This window comes from Choloepus didactylus, chromosome 1 (genome assembly GCF_015220235.1).
Source record: "Choloepus didactylus isolate mChoDid1 chromosome 1, mChoDid1.pri, whole genome shotgun sequence".
Taxonomy (NCBI): domain Eukaryota; kingdom Metazoa; phylum Chordata; class Mammalia; order Pilosa; family Megalonychidae; genus Choloepus; species Choloepus didactylus.
In genome coordinates this window covers 194,222,817-194,246,762 of record NC_051307.1, presented here as the reverse complement: position 1 = coordinate 194,246,762, position 23,946 = coordinate 194,222,817, and the positions used below count along the sequence as shown (strand labels likewise).

At 38.6% G+C, this 23,946-nt stretch overlaps 1 protein-coding gene and 1 pseudogene across 4 annotated transcripts in view; one reads left to right on the top strand and one right to left on the bottom strand.

Moving 5' to 3' along the window:
- Positions 1 to 23,946, top strand: part of ULK4 (unc-51 like kinase 4) — a 703,242-nt gene that overhangs the window by 49,907 nt on the left and 629,389 nt on the right. For all 4 annotated transcript variants that reach the window (XM_037847819.1, XM_037847826.1, XM_037847812.1 and 1 more), the window contains exon 17: positions 10,640 to 10,718. In XM_037847819.1, the coding sequence (XP_037703747.1) occupies positions 10,640 to 10,718 (79 nt within the window). The remainder of the gene's footprint in view (positions 1 to 10,639; positions 10,719 to 23,946) is intronic.
- LOC119543151 lies at positions 6,945 to 7,397 on the bottom strand (annotated as a pseudogene).

Below are 23,946 nucleotides of genomic sequence, written 5' to 3'. Positions count from 1 at the left end.
CAAAAAGGATTTAAAAAAAAAAAAAAAAACAAAAAAAAACGGCCCTCCTCAGAGATCTAATGGGTTATTGAAATGCTAATAGACAAAGCAACCAGGGCCATTAAGGAAAGGTGCACAGGGCAGAGAGATCAGCCTTGCTTCGGGATTTGCATATGCGCCTCAAGGCCTGATCTCCGCCCTTCCCCTTTCTGTGTTCACCAGAACTCCAAAAATCCTCTGCTTTTATTTTGGAGTTTTTCGTGTTGTTTTTTTTCTATGCCTGTCTCCTCTCTGCTGGGCTGGCTGCTCTCAGAGTCTCTGGTGTCTGGTCTCAGTCTATCTATGGTTGGAGTTTGAATCAGTAGAATGAGTTTCCGATAAGAGCAGCCACTGCAATTCTCCCTTCTCCTTCCCGGAGCTGACAGCCCCTCCTCCCCCAGGACTGAGCCTGGCAGGGAGGGGCGCGGGTCCCCTGGCCGCAAAAACTTACAGATTTCGCTGATCTCAGCAGTTCCACGTTTTCATGAGTGTTGTATGAAGTATGCCCAAAGACAGATTGCTCTGTGGTGTCCAGTCCACACAGTTCCTGGCTTTTTACCTACTTTCCTGGAGGAGTAACTAAAACATACAGCTCACCAGTCTGCCATCTTGCCCCGCCTCCTGTTGAGCATCTTTTCATGTGCCTTTTTGCTATTTGCATGTTTTCTTTGGAGCAGTATCTATTCAAGACTTTTGCCCATTTGTTAATTGTGTTGTTTGTCTTTTTATTGTTGAGTTGTAGGATTTTTTTAAATATATTCTGGATGTTAAACCTTTATTGAATATGTGGTTTCCACATATTATTCCCCTTTGAGTAGGTTGTCTATTTACTTTCATGATAAAGTCCTTTGATGCAAAAATTTTTAAATTTTGGTGCAGTTCCATTTATCTATTTTTTATTTTGTTGCTTGTGCTTTGGGCGTAAAATCTAAGAAACCATTGTCTAACTCGAGGTACTGAGATGTTTCCCTATGCTTTCTTCTAAGAGTTTTGTAGTTGTGGTTCTTATATGAGGTCTGTGATCCATTTGTGAGTTGATTTTTGTGTGTAGTATGAGGTGGGGGTCCACTTTCATTCTTTGGACATGGAGACTCAGTTTTCCCAGCACCATTTGTTGAAGAGACTATTCTTTCCCAAGTGGTTGATATTTACCACCTTGTCAAAAATCAGTTGGCCATGAATATGAGGGTTGAGTTTTGAGCTCTTAATTCTGTTCCATTGGTCTATGTGTTTATCCTTGTGCCAGTACCATGCTGTTTTGATTACTGTGACTTTGCAATAAGTTTAAGATTGAGAACTGTAAGTCTTCCAACTTTTTTCTTCTTTTTCAAGATGGCTTGTCTATTTGAAGTCCCTTACCCTTCCATATAAATTTGGTGATTGGCTTTTCCATTTCTTCAAAGAAGGCTGTTGGAATTTTTTTTTAAAAATTCAGGTTTATTGAGATATATTCACATACCATACAGTCATCCATTGTGTGCGGTTAACTATTCACAATACCATCATATAGTTTTGCATTTATCACCCCAATCTATTTTTGAACAGTTTCCTAACACCAGAAAGAATAAAAATACGAATAAAAAATAAAAGTAAAAAAGGACACCCAAATCAACCCTCACATCCCACCCTATTTTTCATTTAGTTTTTGTCCCCATTTTTCTCCTCATCCATCCATACACTGGATAAAGGGAGTATGATCCACAAGGTTTTCACAGTCACACTGTCACCCCTTGTAAGCTACATTGTTACACAATCATCTTCAAGAGTCAGGGCTACTGGGTTGCAGTTTGATAGTTTCAGGTATTCTAGCTATTCAAATACACTAAAACCTAAAAAAAGGATATCTATATAGTGCATAAGAATGCCCACCATAGTGACCTCTCAACTCCATTTGAAATATCTCAGCCACTGAAACTTTATTTTGTTTCATTTCGCATCCCCCTTTTGGTCAAGAAGATGTTCTCAATCCCACAATGCCGGGTCTAGGTTCATCCCTGGGAGTCATATCCTGCCTTGCCAGGGAGATTTACACCCCTCGGAGTTGGGTCCCAAGTAGGGGAGAAGGCAGTGAGTTACCTGCCGAGTTGGCTTAGCTAGAGAGGGAGGGCCACATCTGAGCAACAAAGAGACACTCAGGGGAAGGCTTTTAGGTGCAATTATAAGCAGGTTTAGCCTCTCCTTTGCAATAACAAGCTTCATAAGGGCAAGCCCCGAGATAGAGGGCTTGGCATACCAAACTGTCAGCCCACAATGTTTGTGAGAAGATGAGCAACAACCCAGGTGAGGAAGTCTAACACTTCTGCATTTTCCCCCAGCTCCTCAGGGGGCCCCTGCATATATATTTTTATTCTCTGCCCAAATTACTTTGGGATGTGTCACTATTTTACACTAACCTGTACAACCCTACCAGATCTCACTTCCTATTCAAAGTTCCATGTAATTATGGTGTTTGAACAAACTGACTGTGCAAGTTAAATTGTTTAGTATACTGCAGAAAATATAGATCCTGCACCAAATAAACATCTCTTCCCTTGGTCTTACATGGAAGTTGAAGTTTTAAAACACAGTCAGTATCATCCTTTATACTTTGGACTGATTTGCCCTAGTCGCAACCACATCTGCTTCATTCATATCTCTAATTGAAGTCTGGACTCTTTTTCAGCTTCTGTAACAGTTGCTGTATGCACTAATACTGACATTCATATCTGCTGAGCTCTAGCCCTGAGTTATAGGTGTCACACAGATACCCAAAGTTCCAGGGATCGATCAGGTTATAGACAAAGGGATCAGCATCTCAGAATTTTGAGAGAGCCATTACAATTCTGTAGATATGACTGCTGTAAGAGCTTACAGTCTAGGGCCCATTACAATAAGCACCGCCCTGATAAGCTCTGCTCTAAGATTCAGTTCTGAGTTTATACATTGTAGTTAGTCCATATTGGTGAGGCATTAAAATGTTTGCCTTTGTTTCTGCAGTAGTTCCTCACAGTGCTGTCTACAGGACCCTTTCACCTGGTTGCCTGTCTCACAGCTCTGCTCCTTGTGACAGTTGCTCGGTATTCCATTGTATGCATACACCACAGTTCACCGTTTGGTTCCTCAGTCGATGTACCCTTAGGCCACCTCCCGCATTGCAGATCACGAATACTGCCTCCATAAACACCAATATGCAAATGTCTATTCATGTCCGTGCTCTCAGATCTTCCAAGCATATACCACATAATGAGGTTGCAGGACCTCCTGGCACCCATGTACGTAGCTTCTTGTTAAACCACCACACTGTCCTCCAGATAGGCTACACCATTCTGCCTCCTCACCAACAGTAAAAGGTACATCCCTCTCTCCATGTTTCTCCAGCACTTTTATCTCTTTATATTCCTACAATTTTATAGAGATATATTCACATACCGTACAGTTATCCACAGTGTACAGTCAGTTGTTCACGGTATCATCATATAGTTGCGCATTTATCACCATAGTCAGCACTTGAAAATATTGATTGCTATGAAAAAGGTTTCTTTTTTAAAGAATACTAAAAAAGATAATAAAAAGAGAAATAAAATATATACTAGTAAGGTCAGACAATAACACCACTACCAAGAATCCCATATCCCTCCCTTGTACCCCCCTCTCATACACATTTAGCTTTGGTATATTGCCTTTGTTACATTTAGTGGAAGCATATTACAATGTTACTGTTGACCATAGACTCCGGTTTGCTTTGATTATATATTTTTTCCAATATCATCCCTTTTTTCAACACTTTGCATGGTTGATATTTATTTGTTCTCCCACATGTAAAAACATTTTTGTTACTTGTACATTTAGTCACAATCATTGACCACTCCAGTTTTTGCTAAGTTATGTGGTCCCAGTCTTTATCGTTTATCTTTACCTCTGGTGTCGTACATGCCCCTAGCCCTCCTCTTTCAGCTTTACTCACGCATGTCTTTGTTCAGTGTACTTACAATATTGTGGTACCATCACACAGTATTATGCTATCTATTTCTGGATCTGTACAGTCAATCCTGTTGAACATTCTGTAGTCCTTTAGCATCAAAAGCCTGATCTTTCTGTCTCCTGGTAGCCTTTGTTATCAGCTTTTAACTCTCCAAGTTTGCTCATTAATGTTAGTTCATATTAGCGAGACCATATAGTATATGTCCTTTTTTCCGGCTAACTTTGCTCAACATAATGCCCTCAAGGTTCATCCGCATTATATATGTTCCGTGACTATGTTCTGTCTTACAGCTGCATAATATTCCATCATGTGTATATACCACACTTTGTTTATCCACTCGTCCGTTGATGGACATGTAGGCTATTTCCATCTCTTGGCGATTGTGAATAATGCCACTATAAACATCGGTTTATAAATGTCCATTCATGTCTTAACTTTCAGTTCCTCTAAGTATATATGTAGCAGTGGAATAGCTGGGTCATATAGCAAATCTATACTTAGCTTCCTGAGGAAGTGCCACACTGTCTTCCAGAGTGGTTGCACCATTCTCCTTCCCACCAACAGTGAATAAGTGTGCCTCTTTCTCCACATCATCTCCAGCACTTGTAATTTTCTGTTTTTCAGATAATGGCCATTCTAGTAGGTGTGAGATAATATCTTATTGTGGTTTTGATTTGCATTTCCCTAATTGCCAGTGATGTTGAGCATTTTTCATATGTTTTTGAACCATTTGTATTTCCTCTTCGGAAAATTGTCTGTTCATGTCTTTTGTCCTTTTTTAAATTGGGTAGTTTGTCTTTCTGTTGTTGAGTTGTAGCATTCCTTTATATATTTGGGATTTTAAACCCTTGTGTGAAATTTGGTTTCCAAATATTGTCTCCCATTGCATATGCTGCCCTTTTACTTTTTTGACAAAGTTCTTTGATATACAATACTGTTTAATTCTGAGGAGATCCCATTTGTTTCTTCTTTGGTTGCTTGTACTTTGGGTGTAAGGTCTAGGAAACCACCTCCTATCACAAGTTCTTTAAGATATTGCCCTACATTATCTTGTAAGAGTCTTACAGTTTTAGGGCTAATGTTTAGGTCTTTGATTCATTTTGAGTTAATTTTTGTATAAGGTGTCAGATAGGAGTCCTCTTTCACGCTTTTGGAAATGGATATCCAGTTCTCCAAACACCATTTATTGAAGATGCTGCTCTGTGCAGTTTCTTTGGCTTGACTGCCTTATCAAAGAGCAATTGTCTGTAGATGCGAGGATCTATTTCTGAACCCTCAATTCGATTCTGTTGGTTAGTATATCTAGCCTTATGCCAGTACCATGCTGTTTTGACCACTGTAGCTTTGTAATATGTTTCAAAGTCAGGTGGTGTGAGATCTTCCAGTTCATTCCTCTTTCTTAAGATATTTTTGTCTATTAGGGGCATCTTGCCCTTCCAAGTAAATTTGGTTATTGGTTTTTCTGTTTCTGCAAAGTAAGTTGTTGGGAATTTAATTGGTATTGCATTGAATCTATAAATCAGTTTAAGTAGAATTGATATCTTAACTATATTTAGTCTTCCAATCCATGAACACAGTATGTTCTTCCATTTTTTAGGTCCTGTTCAATTTTTTTTAAAGCATTTTCTTGTAGTTTTCTCTGTATAGGTCTTTTGTGGCCTTGGTTAAGTTTATTCCTAAATACTTGATTGTTTTGGTTGCTATTGTAAATGGAATATTTTCTTGATTTCCTCCCCTCGTTGCACATTACTTGTGTATGGGAACACTACAGACTTGTGTGTTGATTTTGTAGCCTGCCACTTTGCTGTATTCATTGATTAGTTCTAGTAGCTTTGCTATAGATTTTTCTGGATTTTCTACATATAGAATCATGCAGGCTGTTGGAATTTTGATTGGCATTGTATTGAATCTGTAAATCACTTTATGTAGAATTGACATCTTAACAATATTTAGTCTTCCAATCCATGAATGCAGAATTTCCTTACATTCATTTAGGTCTTTGATTTCTTTTAGAAATATTTTGTGGTTTTCTGTGTACAAGTTCTTTACATCAGTGGTTAGATTTATGTTTTGATATTTGAGTCTTTTAGTTGCTATTTTAAAAGGAATTTTTCCTTGATTTATTCTTAAGCTTGTTAATATTTCTTTTATTAAGCTTCTTAATAGAAACACTGTTGAGTTTTGCATTGTGTGCTGAGCTGTGTTGCTAAATTTATTAGTTCCAGTAGCTTTGTTGTAGATTTTTCTGGATTTTCTTATGTAGAATCATGTCATCTACAAATAGGGAAATTTTCAGTTCTTCCTTTCCAAATGGGATGCCTTTTATTTCTTTCTTGTCTAATTTCTCTGGCAAGAATGTCTAGTACAATGTTGAAAAAAAAAAGTGACAGTGGGCATCCTTTTCTTGTTTCTTATCTTAGAGGGACAACTTTCAGTCTTTCACCATTGAATATGATGTTAGATGTGGGTTTTTCATGTATGACCTTTATCGTGTTGAGGGAGTTTCCTAGTTTTTTAAGTGTCTTTATCAAGAAGGGGTGTTGGAGCAGGGAGTGTTCCTGCCTCTACAATTTTTGTTCTCTTCAATTTTTTGGTAAAGTGTAAGATAGGTGTTAATTCTTTTTGGAATGTTTGGTAAAATTCCCTTGTGAAGCCGTCTGGTTCTGTGTTGGGAAGTTTTTGATTGCTAATTCAATCTCTTTACTAGTTATTTGTTTGTCAAATCTTCTGTTTATTCTTTTTTAACTGTAAGAGTTGACAACTTAATTTTTACATTTCATGATACAAATGAAAATTACTTTTGTTTTTTTGTTCCACTACTCCCCTCCAAAACCATGCTCTCTTTGATAGGAAAGGAGAGCAAGTTTGTCATACTGTTAGAAAATACCCAGAGTCACAGCACTGTATCTCCTGGTGCAGTAGAACAAGTAATATAAAACTGATTCAAAGAGGCTCCCTTCTATCCTTATTTGTCTGGTTGGATCATTCTTGGCCGAGTGGGCACCATCAAAGGATGGACAGGAGGTCTCATTATTGGGGTTCCAGGCACCATTGGCATGTGACCTCCCACAGGCGGCCTCATTCCAGGAGCAGGAAAAGGAGGGCCCATCATTGGCATCGTAGGAGGGCCTCCTGTATGGGGTGATGGCATCATACCAGGGTGAGGAGGGCCCCGGAGACTGGGGGGAGGTGGGATCATTGCCTGTGCAGGAGGAGGAGCAGAAAATGGAATAGAAGGTATCTTTCCTTGTTGAAATGCAGCCGTTGTTTGTCAGTCAGGCTCTGAATCTGCTCTTCCATCCATTTCTGAGTCTTTCACATTCTCTTTGTGTTTCCTACCACTGCAGTGTGTCTTTCTCACAGATGGAGAGTCATGGGTGAGGTATGTATCGCAGTAGTCACAATAAAACTTGAGCATGTTGCTCTGCGGGCCATTGGTCACTCTACTCCCTGCCACCCAGACATCTGTTTATTCTTGAATCAATGTAGATAGTTTGTGTGTTTCTAGGGTTTTGTCCATTTCATCTAGATTATCTAATTTTTTGGCATACAGTTGTTCATAGTATCTTCTTAAAATCCTTTTTATTTCTGTGGGGTCAGTAGTAATGAACCCCCTTTTCATTTTTGATTTTAGTCATTTGTGTCCTCTCTTTTTCTTTGTCCTTCTAACTAAAAGTTTGCCAATTTTATTGATTTTTCTTTTTTCAAAGAACCAACTTTTGGTTTTGTTGATTCTCTCTATTTAATTCTGTATTTCATTGATCTCTGTTCTAATTTTTGTTATTTCTTTTCTTCTGCTTGCTTTGGGTTGTTCTTCTTTTTCTAGTTCTTCTAGTTTTGAGGTTTGAACTATGATTTGAGATCTTCTTTTTAAATGTAAGCATTTCAAACTGTAAATTTCCCTCTCAGCACTGCCTTTTCTGAATTCGGTTTTTGTTTTGTTTTCATTTTCATTTGCCTCAAGATATATCCTAATATGTCTTGTGATTTCTTCTGTGACCCATTAGTTATTTAAGAGTACAATGTTTAACTTCCACATACTTGTGAATTTTCCATTTGTTCCTCTTTCATTGATTTCTAGCTGCATTCCATTGTGTTTGGAGAAGATACAATGTATAATTTTATTATTTTTGAATTTATTGAGACTTGTTTTGTGACTTAACATATGGTTTATCCTTGAGAAGATATATGTGTACAAGAGAAGAATGTATATTCTGCTGCTGTTGAGTACAGTGTTCTAGATAATGTCTGTTAGGTCTAGTTGATTTAGAGTACTGTTCAGGTGTTCTATTTCCTTTTTGATCATCTGTCTAGATGTTTTATCCAATATTGAATGTGGTCATTGAAATCGTCTACTGTTAATGTAGAACTTTCTTTTTCACCCTTCAAGTCTGTCAATATTTGTTTCATATATTTTGGTGCTCTGCTGTTAGGTGCATATATATTTATAATTGTTATGTTGAATTGACCTCTTTACCACTACATAATGACCTTTTTGTCCTTCATAACGGTTTTTGACTTAAAGTCTAGTTTATCTAATATTATTATAGCTACACCAGCTCTCTTTTGGTTACTTGCATGGTATATTTTTTCCTGTCAATTTTGAACCTACTTATGTCCTTGAATTTAAGGTGAGTCTCTTGTATATAGCGCATAGTTAGGTCATGCCTTTTTATCCATTCTACCAATCTCTGCCTTTTGACTGGGGAGTTTAATCCATTTACATCTAAAGTAACTACTGATAATTCAGGACTTTCTTCTACCATTTTACTGTTTTTTTCTTTGTTAAGTCTTGTACCTATTTTTACTTTCAATTCTTTTCTGGTAATGCCTACTTTCATATTTATTTATTTATTTTTATATTTTATATTTTATATTGTACCATATTGAATACCTTTCTTTCTGAGTATATTTTTCATTTATTTTCTTCTTAATTACCATGAGGTTAAAATTTAATGTCTTAAACATGTAATAGTCATTTGATATGATTCGAACTAACTTCAGTAGCATACCCCTTCATCCCCTCATGTTTTTTCTGTACTTGTTACAAATTATATCTTTATATATTGTATGTCCAAAACCATACATTTATCATTACTTTTTATGCATTGGTATTTTAGCACCTGTAGGAAGAAGTGGAGTTACCTAACAAAAATGCAGTACAATAGTACTGGCATTTATAATTACCTGAATAGTTGCCTTTACCACTTTATTTCTTTATAGTACTTTATCTGCTGTCTAGTGTCCTTTCCTTTCAGTCTGAAGAACTCCCTTTAGCATTGCTCTTAGGGCACATCTATTGGAAATGAACTCCCTCAGCTTTTGTTTATCTGTGAATGTCTTAATTTTCCTCTCATTTTTGATAAAAAGTGTCTCTGGATATAAAATTCCTAGTTGGCAGTTGTTTTCTTCGGCTGGTTAAGTATTTCATCCCACTGCCTTCTTGCCTTCATGGTTTCTGTTAAGAAATCAGCACTTACTCTTATTGGGGTTCCCTTGTACATAACATGTTGCTTTTCTCTTGCAGCTTTCGGAATTCTCTCATTATCCTTTGCATTTGACACTAATCAGTATGCGACGGGGTGTGTTTTTCTTCAGATTTATCCTGTTTGTTGTTCTCTGCTATTGTTGAATATGCATATTCATGTCTTTCAGTAAATTTGGGAAGTTTTCTGTCATTATTTCTTTGAATATTTCTTCTTTCCTTTTCTCTCTTTCTTTTCCTTCTGGGACTCCCATGATGTGTATATTGGTACACTTGAAGGTGTCTCGGAGGTCTCTTAGGCTATTTTTGCTTTTTCTAATTCTTTTATGTTCTCCCTGTGGTACTTTTCTGAGGCTGGTTCATTTCCCTCCATGCATCTTGCATAGGTTTGTTTTAAGATCGTGATAAATAGAGGCTATCTGGCTAATGGGCACAAGGTTTATCCCAGAGAACAGACAAGCATCTCTAAATAAGTAGGTGGTTCTCATCAATTCACATGTTTAACTATTTTTTTCCAGTTAAAAGAAACAGCACCTTATAAAAATGAATGATCAAAAAAAAAAAAATCTTTTTACATGAGATAACTTTTTCAAGTCACACTGAATCCATGCTTAGTAATGTGCCAACTTTATTTCTGCTGGATACCAAAAAAAAAAACTCACTAAAATTTGTATTTATTAAAATCAAACAATTGTTGCGGGACTCATGATTATAAAAAGTTTTATTAAAGTGAATATGTAAATATATATGTGAAAGCATTCTTATATTAATTATTCACCACTTAGGTGGGCACTCTTGGTCCACTAACAAATAGAATAGCCCTGTAGTCAGATGCCTCTCTGCTCAGAGATATAATTACTATTTCCCTCTTCTGTCTGGTTAAGGCCTTAAAAAAATATTTTTTTCCATTTTACTATTAAACCACAACTTGTTTAAATTTTGTCAGCATTGCAAACAGTGCTACAAAGGACCCTGCTGTCATGTCTGCCCACGTGCACAGAGAGAGTCTCTCAGGGCCGTCCGTATACCTGGGGGATGTGCTCTGGCCCTGCCACATTCAATGTGATTTCATGTTCTTGTGTCTCTTGCTCATAATAGTGTAATGTAACTGACTGGGGTTGGTTTCCTTGGTCCCCAACTCTCTTCTTCAGAGACTCTTTTCTGTACATTTACAGACGGGCCAAGGTTGTCCGGGTGATTGGTTTACTGGCCTCGCACGCAACTGAGCTCCAGGAAAATGCACCTGTCATCGAGGTAATTTCTTTTACTACTTGAAATGTTATGAATGGCAGAAAGATTGTTCTGGAGGTTATAATTTAGAAAGTGCAGCTTTCCTTCACTTCACTTAATTTTTCTTTGTGAAATGGTGACAATGATTGCAACATAACCTTAATAGACCTTTAGGCTTAAGCTCAGCAGCTCATTTACACCATATTAAGTTATTGAAGGTGGTGTGACAGTTACAAAGCTTGTGTCACTCTAGTCATGGTTATTTCCATTATTTTTGGATAAGGCTTATTTCATTACTAGTTTTCTTATAGTCTACCTGGCATTTTATTGTAATTAAAGTGCTTTCTAGTTACAGCATAGCTCATAATTCAAACTAAAATTATTTTGACTTTTGACCCTGAATTTAGAGTTTCAAACTCACTGCTTGTCAATTATTTCTGGCAACTGTCCCAGTGTTTAATGGGCATGCATGCAGAAAAGATATTTGCTAAAATCAATCATTTCCTTCAAATGCCGATTCATGGAAGCGTTTCTTATTAATTTAGTGAACCAATAATTTCAAATCCCATGAAGTGAATGGTCCCATTGTATTGTCTTTTTGAGTGTCCTTGAATACTAAAAACTGCTTTCCATCTATCCTGTTAAAGTGTATTATACTTACTTTGTAATAGATTTTGGTCCCTTGGACTGGGAGAGACTCAACTTCAAAGTAGATTAAAAGAAAGCCATGACTTCTGAAGGAAGGAGAAAGTGGTGAGAACTTTTTGCAGTGGTGGAAAATGTTTGATCTCTGTGCTGTCCAGTATGGTAGCCGGTAGCTGGGTCAGTATCTCAGTTAGCCGTGAGCTATATGGGTGGATGTGCATGAAAGATTAATTTATGTTCACTGCACTTCCTCTGTCTACAATTGCATGTCTATTCTCTGTGAACTGTTAGATTGCTGAACTGCCAAGGAAAATATCACTAAGTCTAAACTCTTCCGTTCATCTTTTTGGGAGTAAAAGAAATGAATCGTGGCCAGCATGATCAGAAATAGAAGACTGTGAGATATGTAGATCAGATTTTTATTTGAAAGACCAGGCAGATAGAGCAGAATCACCAGACAGATGAGAAGGCTTAGGAGCCCAAAATGCTCCTTCTCCTAATGATGTAGAGCAAAGGGTTTTCGTTGAAACAGTGTAGATGGGAGAGAATTTAAAGAAAACTCTAAGCCAGAATCCTGTGATTCTAGAGGACATTCCTGGCTGACTTGGAGCAGGCAGGCACTGCTCAGGAGCAGTGTGCCATTAAGAAAAAGCCCCTGCAGATGTAAAATATGACTGTTGGATTAAAATATTCAGTAGATGCAGTACAAGGTGGATGGGTACTTTAAGTTGTTGAGTTAGTGAATGTGACGATTAGTTAGATGAATTCTCTTAGAATTCAGAAGAAAAAGAATAAAGGTTATGAACTAAAAGGACATGGAAGATAGTTCCATAAAATCCATTGTTCTGCCCAGTATGATAGCCGCTGGTCACAGGTGACAACTGAGCACTTAAGAAGTGGCTGGTCTGAGTTGAGATGACCTATAAGTTGAGAACACACACAAATTATGGACACTTAGTACGAAGAAAATAATGTAAAATTATCCCATTATTTTTGACTTTTGCACATTCAAAGGATAATTTTTTGCATATATTTAGTTAAAATATATTATTAAAATTAATTTCGAGAGGCGGGGCAAGATGGCAGACTGGTGAGCTGTATGTTTTAGTTACTCCTCCAGGAAAGTAGGTAAAAAGCCAGGAACTGCGTGGACTGGACACCACAGAGCAATCTGTCTTTGGGCATACTTCATACAACACTCATGAAAACGTAGAACTGCTGAGATCAGCGAAATCTGTAAGTTTTTGCGGCCAGGGGACCCGCGCCCCTCCCTGCCAGGCTCAGTCCCGGGGGAGGAGGGGCTGTCAGCTCCAGGAAGGAGAAGGGAGAATTGCAGTGGCTGCTCTTATCGGAAACTCATTCTACTGATTCAAACTCCAACCATAGATAGACTGAGACCAGACACCAGAGACTCTGAGAGCAGCCAGCCCAGCAGAGAGGAGACAGGCATAGAAAAAAAACAACACGAAAAACTCCAAAATAAAAGCAGAGGATTTTTGGAGTTCTGGTGAACACAGAAAGGGGAAGGGCGGAGATCAGGCCTTGAGGCGCATATGCAAATCCCGAAGCAAGGCTGATCTCTCTGCCCTGTGCACCTTTCCTTAATGGCCCTGGTTGCTTTGTCTATTAGCATTTCAATAACCCATTAGATCTCTGAGGAGGGCCGTTTTTTTTTTTTTTTTTTTTTTTTTTTAAAATCCTTTTTGCTTTTTCTAAAACAATTACTCTAAGAAGCTCAATACAGAAAGCTTCAAAGAGTTGAAATTTGGGCACGTCAAGTCAAGAGCAGAACTAAGAGAGCTCTGAGACAAAAGGCAATAATCCAGTGGCTGAGAAAATTCACTAAACAACACAACTTCCCAAGAAAAGGGGGGTGTCCGCTCACAGCCACCATCCTGGTGGACAGGAAACACTCCTGCCCATCGCCAGCCCCATAGCCCAGAGCTGCCCCAGACAACCCAGTGTGACGGAAGTGCTTCAAATAACAGGCACACACCACAAAACTGGGCGTGGACATTAGCCTTCCCTGCAACCTCAGCTGAATGTCCCAGAGCTGGGAAGGGGGAGCAGTGTGAATTAACAGAGCCCCATTCAGCCTTCATTTGAGCAGACTGGGAGCCTCCCAACACAGCCCAGCAGCCCAGAACTTCCCTGGGGGGACGGCACTCACCTGTGACATAGCACAGTCATCCCTCAACAGAGGACCCGGGGTGCACAGCCTGGAAGAGGGGCCCACTTGCAAGTCTCAGGAGCCATACGCCAATACCAAAGACTTGTGGGTCAGTAGCAGAGACAAACTGTGGCAGGACTGAACTGAAGGATTAGACTATTGCAGTAGCTTTAAAACTCTAGGATCATCAGGGAGATTTGATTGTTAGGGCCACCCCCCCTCCCCGACTGCCCAGAAACACGCCCCACATACAGGGCAGGCAACACCAACTACACACGCAAGCTTGGGACACCAATTGGGCCCCACAAGACTCACTCCCCCACTCACCAAAAAGGCTAAGCAGGGGAGATCTGGCTTGTGGAGAACAGGTGGCTCGTGGACGCCACCTGCTGGTTAGTTAGAGAAAGTGTACTCCACGAAGCTGTAGATCTGATTAATTAGAGATAAGGACTTCACTGGTCTACAAACCCTAAAAGAACCCTACCAAGTTCAGCAAATGCCACGAGGCCAAAAACAACAGAAAATTATAAAGCATATGAAAAAACCAGACGATATGGATAACCCAAGCCCAAGCACCCAAATCAAAAGACCAGAAGAGACACACCTAGAGCAGCTACTCAAAGAACTAAAGATGAACAATGAGACCATAGTACGGGATATGAAGGAAATCAAGAAGACCCTAGAAGAACATAAAGAAGACATTGCAAGACTAAATAAAAAAATGGATGATCTTATGGAAATTAAAGAAACTGTTGACCAAATTAAAAAGATTCTGGACACTCATAGTACAAGACTAGAGGAAGTTGAACAACGAATCAGTGACCTGGAAGATGACAGAATGGAAAATGAAAGCATAAAAGAAAGAATGGGGAAAAAAATTGAAAAACTCGAAATGGACCTCAGGGATATGATAGATAATATGAAACGTCCGAATATAAGACTCATTGGTGTCCCAGAAGGGGAAGAAAAGGGTAAAGGTCTAGGAAGAGTATTCAAAGAAATTGTTGGGGAAAACTTCCCAAATCTTCTAAACAACATAAATACACAAATCATAAATGCTCAGCGAACTCCAAATAGAATAAATCCAAAAAAACCCACTCCGAGACATATACTGATCACACTGTCAAACATAGAAGAGAAGGAGCAAGTTCTGAAAGCAGCAAGAGAAAAGCAATTCACCACATACAAAGGAAACAGCATAAGACTAAGTAGTGACTACTCAGCAGCCACCATGGAGGCGAGAAGGCAGTGGCACGATATATTTAAAATTCTGAGTGAGAGGAATTTCCAGCCAAGAATACTTTATCCAGCAAAGCTCTCCTTCAAATTTGAGGGAGAGCTTAAATTTTTCACAGACAAAGAAATGCTGAGAGAATTTGCTAACAAGAGACCTGCCCTACTGGAGATACTAAAGGGAGCCCTACAGACAGAGAAACAAAGACAGGACAGAGAGACTTGGAGAAAGGTTCAGTACTAAAGAGATTCGGTATGGGTACAATAAAGGATATTAATAGAGAGAGGGAAAAATATGGCAAACATAATCCAAAGGATAAGATGGCCGATTCAAGAAATGCCTTCACGGTTTTAACGTTGAATGTAAATGGATTAAACTCCCTAATTAAAAGATATAGATTCGCAGAATGGATCAAAAAAAATGAACCATCAATATGTTGCATACAAGAGACTCATCTTAGACCCAGGGACACAAAGAAACTGAAAGTGAAAGGATGGAAAAAAATATTTCATGCAAGCTACAGCCAAAAGAAAGCAGGTGTAGCAATATTAATCTCAGATAAATAGACTTCAAATGCAGGGATGTTTTGAGAGACAAAGAAGGCCACTACATACTAATAAAAGGGGCAATTCAGCAAGAAGAAATAACAATCGTAAATGTCTATGCACCCAATCAAGGTGCCACAAAATACATGAGAGAAACATTGGCAAAACTAAAGGAAGCAATTGATGTTTCCACAATAATTGTGGGAGACTTCAACACATCACTCTCTCCTATAGATAGATCAACCAGACAGAAGACCAATAAGGAAATTGAAAACCTAAACAATCTGATAAATGAATTAGATTTAACAGACATCTACAGGACATTACATCCCAAATCACCAGGATACACATACTTTTCTAGTGCTCACGGAACTTTCTCCAGAATAGATCATATGCTGGGACATAAAACAAGCCTCAATAAATTTAAAAAGATTGAAATTATTCAAAGCACATTCTCTGACCACAATGGAATACAATTAGAAGTCAATAACCATCAGAGACTTAGAAAATTCACAAATACCTGGAGGTTAAACAACACACTCCTAAACAATCAGTGGGTTAAAGAAGAAATAGCAAGAGAAATTGCTAAATATATAGAGACGAATGAAAATGAGAACACAACATACCAAAACCTATGGGATGCAGCAAAAGCAGTGCTAAGGGGGAAATTTATAGCACTAAACGCATATATTAAAAAGGAAGAAAGAGCCAAAATCAAAGAACTAATGGATCAACTGAAGAAGCTAGAAAATGAACAGCAAACCAATCCTAAACCAAGTACAAGAAAAGAAATAACAAGGATTAAAGCAGAAATAAATGACATAGAGAACAAAAAAACAATAGAAAGGATGAATATCACCAAAAGTTGGTTCTTTGAGAAGATCAACAAGATTGACAAGCCCCTAGCTAGACTGACAAAATCAAAAAGAGAGAAGACCCATATAAACAAAATAATGAATGAAAAAGGTGTCATAACTGCAGATCCTGAAGAAATTAAAAAAATTATAAGAGGATATTATGAACAACTGTATGGCAACAAACTGGATTATGTAGAAGAAATGGACAATTTCCTGGAAACATATGAACAACCTAGACTGACCAGAGAAGAAATAGAAGACCTCAACCAACCCATCACAAGTAAAGAGATCCAATCAGTCATCAAAAATCTTCCCACAAATAAATGCCCAGGGCCAGATGGCTTCACAGGGGAATTCTACCAAACTTTCCAGAAAGAACTGACACCAATCTTACTCAAACTCTTTCAAAACATTGAAAAAAATGGAACACTACCTAACTCATTTTATGAAGCTAACATCAATCTAATACCAAAACCAGGCAAAGATGCTACAAAAAAGGAAAACTACCGGCCAATCTCCCTAATGAATATAGATGCAAAAATCCTCAACAAAATACTTGCAAATCGAATCCAAAGACACATTAAAAAAATCATACACCATGACCAAGTGGGGTTCATTCCAGGCATGCAAGGATGGTTCAACATAAGAAAAACAATCAATGTATTACAACACATTAAAAACTCGAAAGGGAAAAATCAATTGATCATCTCAATAGATGCTGAAAAAGCATTTGACAAAATCCAACATCCCTTTTTGATAAAAACACTTCAAAAAGTAGGAATTGAAGGAAACTTCCTCAACATGATAAAGAGCATATATGAAAAACCCACAGCCAGCATAGTACTCAATGGTGAGAGACTGAAAGCCTTCCCTCTAAGATCAGGAACAAGACAAGGATGCCCGCTGTCACCACTGTTATTCAACATTGTGCTGGAAGTGCTAGCCAGGGCAATCCGGCAAGACAAAGAAATAAAAGGCATCCAAATTGGAAAAGAAGAAGTAAAACTGTCATTGTTTGCAGATGATATGATCTTATATCTAGAAAACCCTGAGAAATCAACGATACACCTACTAGAGCTAATAAACAAATTTAGCAAAGTAGCGGGATACAAGATTAATGCACATAAGTCAGTAATGTTTCTATATGCTAGAAATGAACAAACTGAAGAGACACTCAAGAAAAAGATACCATTTTCAATAGCAACTAAAAAAATCAAGTACCTAGGAATAAACTTAACCAAAGATGTAAAAGACCTATACAAAGAAAACTACATAACTCTACTAAAAGAAATAGAAGGGGACCTTAAAAGATGGAAAAATATTCCATGTTCATGGATAGGAAGGCTAAATGTCATTAAGATGTCAATTCTACCCAAACTCATCTACAGATTCAATGCAATCCCAATCAAAATTCCAACAACCTACTTTGCAGACTTGGAAAAGCTAGTTATCAAATTTATTTGGAAAGGGAAGATGCCTCGAATTGCTAAAGACACTCTAAAAAAGAAAAACAAAGTGGGAGGACTTACACTCCCTGACTTTGAAGCTTATTATAAAGCCACAGTTGCCAAAACAGCATGGTACTGGCACAAAGATAGACATATAGATCAATGGAATCGAATTGAGAATTCAGAGATAGACCCTCAGATCTATGGCCGACTGATCTTTGATAAGGCCCCCAAAGTCACCGAACTGAGCCATAATGGTCTTTTCAACAAATGGGGCTGGGAGAGTTGGATATCCATATCCAAAAGAATGAAAGAGGACCCCTACCTCACCCCCTACACAAAAATTAACTCAAAATGGACCAAAGATCTCAATATAAAAGAAAGTACCATAAAACTCCTAGAAGATAATGTAGGAAAACATCTTCAAGACCTTGTATTAGGAGGCCACTTCCTAGACTTTACACCCAAAGCACAAGCAACAAAAGAGAAAATAGATAAATGGGAACTCCTCAAGCTTAGAAGTTTCTGCACCTCAAAGGAATTTCTCAAAAAGGTAAAGAGGCAGCCAACTCAATGGGAAAAAATTTTTGGAAACCATGTATCTGACAAAAGACTGATATCTTGCATATACAAAGAAATCCTACAACTCAATGACAATAGTACAGACAGCCCAATTATAAAATGGGCAAAAGATATGAAAAGACAGTTCTCTGAAGAGGAAATACAAATGGCCAAGAAACACATGAAAAAATGTTCAGCTTCACTAGCTATTAGAGAGATGCAAATTAAGACCACAATGAGATACCATCTAACACCGGTTAGAATGGCTGCCATTAAACAAACAGGAAACTACAAATGCTGGAGGGGATGTGGAGAAATTGGAACTCTTATTCATTGTTGGTGGGACTGTATAATGGTTCAGCCACTCTGGAAGTCAGTGTGGCAGTTCCTTAGAAAACTAGATATAGAGCTACCATTCGATCCAGCGATTGCACTTCTCGGTATATACCCGGAAGATCGGAAAGCAGTGACACGAACAGATATCTGCACGCCAATGTTCATAGCAGCATTATTCACAATTGCCAAGAGATGGAAACAACCCAAATGTCCTTCAACAGATGAGTGGATAAATAAAATGTGGTATATACACACGATGGAATACTACGCGGCAGTAAGAAGGAACGATCTGGTGAAACATATGACAACATGGATGAACCTTGAAGACATAATGCTGAGCGAAATAAGCCAGGCACAAAAAGAGAAATATTATATGCTACCACTAATGTGAACTTTGAAAAATGTAAAACAAATGGTTTATAATGTAGAATGTAGGGGAACTAGCAGTAGAGAGCAATTAAGGAAGGGGGAACAATAATCCAAGAAGAACAGATAAGCTATTTAACGTTCTGGGGATACCCAGAAATGACTATGGTCTGTTAATTTCTGATGGATGTAGTAGGAACAAGTTCACTGAAATGTTGCTATATTATGTAACTTTCTTGGGGTAAAGTAGGAACATGTTGGAAGTTAAGCAGTTATCTTAGGTTAGTTGTCTTTTTCTTACTCCCTTGCTATGGTCTCTTTGAAATGTTCTTTTATTGTATGTTTGTTTTCTTTTTAACTTTTTTTTTCATACAGTTGATTTGAAAAAAGAAGGGAAAGTTAAAAAAAAAAAAAAAAAAGAAAAAAGACAAACAAGGAAAAAAAAAAAAAGATGTAGTGCCCCCTTGAGGAGCCTGTGGAGAATGCAGGGGTATTCGCCTACCCCACCTCCATGGTTGCTAACATGACCACAGACATAGGGGACTGGTGGTTTGATGGGTTGAGCCCTCTACCATAAGTTTTACCCTTGGGAAGACGGTTGCTGCAAAGGAGAGGCTAGGCCTCCCTGTATTTGTGCCTAAGAATCTCCTCCTGAATGCCTCTTTGTTGCTCAGATGTGGCCCTCTCTCTCTGGCTAAGCCAACTTGAAAGGTGAAATCACTGCCCTCCCCCCTACGTGGGATCAGACACCCAGGGAAGTGAATCTCCCTGGCAATGTGGAATATGACTCCCGGGGAGGAATGTAGACCCAGCATCGTGGGATGGAGAACATGTTCTTGACCAAAAGGGGGATGTGAAAGGAAATGAAATAAGCTTCAGTGGCAGAGAGATTCCAAAACGAGCCGAGAGATCACTCTGGTGGGCACTCTTACGCACACTTTAGACAACCTTTTTTAGGTTCTAAAGAATTGGGGTAGCTGGTGGTGGATACCTGAAACTATTAAACTACAACCCAGAACCCATGAATCTCGAAGACAGTTGTATAAAAATGTAGCTTATGAGGGGTGACAGTGGGATTGGGAATGCCATAAGGACCAAACTCCACTTTGTCTAGTTTATGGATGGATGTGTAGAAAAGTAGGGGAAGCAAACAAACAGACAAAGGTACCTAGTGTTCTTTTTTACTTCAATTGCTCTTTTTCACTCTAATTATTATTCTTGTTATTTTTGTGTGTGTGCTAATGAAGGTGTCAGGGATTGATTTAGGTGATGAATGTACAACTATGTAATGGTACTGTAAACAATCGAAAGTACAATTTGTTTTGTATGAGTGCGAGGTATGTGAATATATCTCAATAAAATGATGATTAAAAAAAAAAAAAAAAAAAATTCCCACTGTGGCTCGAACCGGTGGAGGAGACAGCGTCAGCACAAAAAAAAAAAAAAAAAAAAAAAAAATTAATTTCATCTGTTTCTTTTTACTTTTTAATGTGACTACTGGAAAATTTTAAATTACGTGGCTACAATTATATTTATTGGACAATACTGGTCTAAGGTATGCATAATGGGATTTCCAGAAGGAGAGATCAAAGCAGACAGAAGTGAGACAAAGAAGAAAATTTTATCGTGAGCTGAAGAAAGGCTTAAATCTCTCGATGGAAGAGCTTACCAAGTGTCAGGCAAAAGTATTGAAAAAAGATGCACATTTAGACATATCCTGATGAAACTTGTAATTTCAAAGAGCTAAAGACAAAACCAAAACTAGATTACAAAGAAAAGCTAATCAGACTTGCATTTAATTTATTTTTAACACTAAAGGCAATAGGTTCAGGAAACAGTGGAACAACACATAGGATTGTGTGACTTTAAATTGTGAGGACAGAAGAAAGACATATTCGGAATTTCAGGGACTCATTCTAAATTTTACCACATTAAATTTTTTTTTTACTTGAGCAAGCTGTAGCTGCCCCCCGACAAAATCAATATGAAATGTTATAGGGTTAAGGCAAAGTATAGAAGGAACAGATTTAAACACTGAATCCATTAAAACTTGTGTAACTCATAGCTACTATTGTTGTGAAGCTTAATCTGCAGAGAATGGGTTCTTGAAGGATAATATACATAATGTTGAAAGATTAGTAATATCATGGAAATAAATTCCACATTATCTTAGATCTAGAAGGGTAGGGGGAAAGGGGGTAGGAAAAGCAAAGGCAAGTTCTTGTCTTGTTCTAGGAGTTCATAGCTTTTTAATTTGTTTGACAAATACTTATCAGGACCTGTGTTTACACAAAGCTCTGTCTAGGCACTAGGGTACAATATTGAACAAGACAGATACACATCCCTGTTCTGATGAAGCTTGTATCTAGGGTAGAGAGACAGATGATAAAAAATAAATATATAAAATATCAGGTGGTGATAAATGCTATGAAAAACTGAAGAGGATATGGGGTTTGGGAATGATAAGTGGCAGTGCTACTGTTTTAGACAGTTGAGTCAGGGGAAGCCTTTGATAGGAACGTTCAAGCCCAGGCCTGCAGGAATTGAGGGAACAAACTGTGCCAGCCATCTGGGAAAGAGTGTTCTAGATGGAGTGAGCAGCAGTTACAAGGGACTGGAGATAGAAAAATGGTTGGTGTGTTTCAAAGAATGAGAAGGAGGTGTGCATGCTCGAAACTGAGCCTGGGAAGGGGAGAGTGGTAGGAGATGAGGTTAGAGGTAGCCTGGGGCCAGATCCTGTAACAGTAAAGACCTGGGATTTTATTCTGAGTGAAATGGGGAGCCAGCCACTGGAGAATTTTGAGCAGAGGAGTTCTTTGACATGGGTTATGTTTGAAAAGGATCACTCTGTCTATTACAGAGAAAATAGACTGTTATTAGGGCAAAGTAGAATCAGAGAGAACAATTAGGACATTGTGGCTGTAATTCAGGTTAAAGAGAATGGTGACTTGGACCAGATTGTTAGTGAAGGAGGCAGTAAAGATAATTCTATTATGGATGGGTATTTTATATATATATACACATATATACATACACACAATATATATATGTATATGTGTATGTACATATATATGTGTATGTGTGTACATTTTTGGGGGGATAGATTTTGAGGATAGTCTTCACAGATTTGCTGATTGCTATGCTAGTGTCTGAAGGGAGGCTGTAATAACTTAAAGATGTGGAATTTTTGGGCCAATATAAACTGTAATATTCAGTAAATACATGAAAACTGCCGAGTCTTCAGAGAAACACAAGTCAAAACCAAATTGAACTATCAAGGCAGTTAGCAAATTGGCCAAAATAAGAAAGCCTCACAATCCTAAACGTTAGTGAAACTACTGAGTGGCAGCAACACTGGTGGGAGTGTAAATGAGCCCAGCCACCCTGGAAAACTCACCCAGCACCCACTACCCTATAACCTAGGGTGCCAGATGACATGCACAAGATGTGTATTGCCAACATTATTTGTCCCCGAATGAAAATAACTCATGTGTCCATCAACAGTAGAAAGCATTAAGTGTGTCATGTTCCCACAATGGAATACTAAATATCATTGAGAATAAAGAACTACAGCATTGGGCAACAAGCCCCAAAGAACCTCACAGTCATAGTCTGTTGTCCTAGGCATCAGCAGGACACTTCCTGGGAAATGTTCTGAGGCTGTGCTGATTCTTGTCTGGAGAGTGATCTCCGCCTTGGGGCTCATGGTGTCCATGGGAAGAGGTGTCGTCATCACCGAAGGGGTGTGGAGATGAGCGGTGCCTTGTGGCACAGGGTCTGTGGAGGACTGGCTAGAGCATGGCTGGAGCTGAAGCTGCCACATCCCAACATCTCCTGTGGGGTCCTTGTGCTTGGGACTCCCTGTGGCCTGGCCAGGGCTCTTGCTGTAGCAATTCCCAAGGGGCTGGGGCCAGGCAGAGGGGTTCTGCAGTAACCAGGGGCCTGTCAGTCATCCTGGGCACTGTGCCCAGCTCTCTGTCTCTGTGTTGCCTATGGCCTCATCCTCCTGGTGACTGCCGCTGAGAGCATTTGGCCTGGAGGTTTTGAACCACGCTTGTCCTTTTGGCTCACTCAGGTTGTGTTCTCTGGCCATGCTTCCCTCTTTGCTGAGACTGGGTACCTTGTGTTCTCTAAGTATTTCTCCAACTCCTGTTGCTCTTCCCTCTTGTAAGCATTGTATTCCTGATTCTGCTTCCATTGTGTGGAAGGGTTTTAATTTCTGAGGTTATTGTATTCTTCACTCTGGCGCAGCTCTTTTCCTGGGTGTTTGCTCATGTTTTATGAATTTGAAATACAAGGACTTGATAAAAATCATGTATTTCATGAAAAAAGAAGTCCTAGTGAACTATCTGGGAAACCGTTTTGAATTAAGCATACTATAAATTAAATTCCACTGGATAATAAGGAGCTTACATAATAATGTGAAGTTTTGCTAGGTGCTCTTTTATGCCGTCTTTTGTTTGTTACATCTTGCAACATTTGTTAGTTCTTTAAACACTAGAGAGCAATCGACTGTGATAATTTAAGTAGCCACAAGAGGTCACTCAAACACTGGAGACGAAGCTTCACAAGTTTAAGATTTTATCTTTGAACTTCTGCAAGAAGCAGGATCTGTGGAGGCTTAGCAGGTATATGTGATGCTATGTTTCATCGTTTCCCAGTATTTAGAGGTTTTTGCTGTGTAAGATTTGATTTCTTTCCATTGGTGGCTATTACCATTTGAGATGAATGAGAGCCTCTCCACAGGGATGCAGAGTCAGCACCTTGCATGTGCTTTTGGGGATTTGGGGACCCTGTGGAGCCCATTGGTGAACCTTGGTTCCAAACGCTTGAGACCATGGTTCTGTAAAATCCACAATTGGGTGTTTGTAGGTAATTATTCAGTAAATCATTAATAAAATTTCAAGTGCACGTTGAGTTCTGATTTCTCTAGTAGGTTTACTACCAGCGAACAATAAAAATTGTTTTATTGAACTCATTTATTAGTTTTGTTGTAGATTGTTTGGGACTTTCTAAATGTAGGATTATGTCATCTGCAAACAGTGAACATTTTACTTCTTTCTTGCTGATTTGGATACATTTAATTTCTT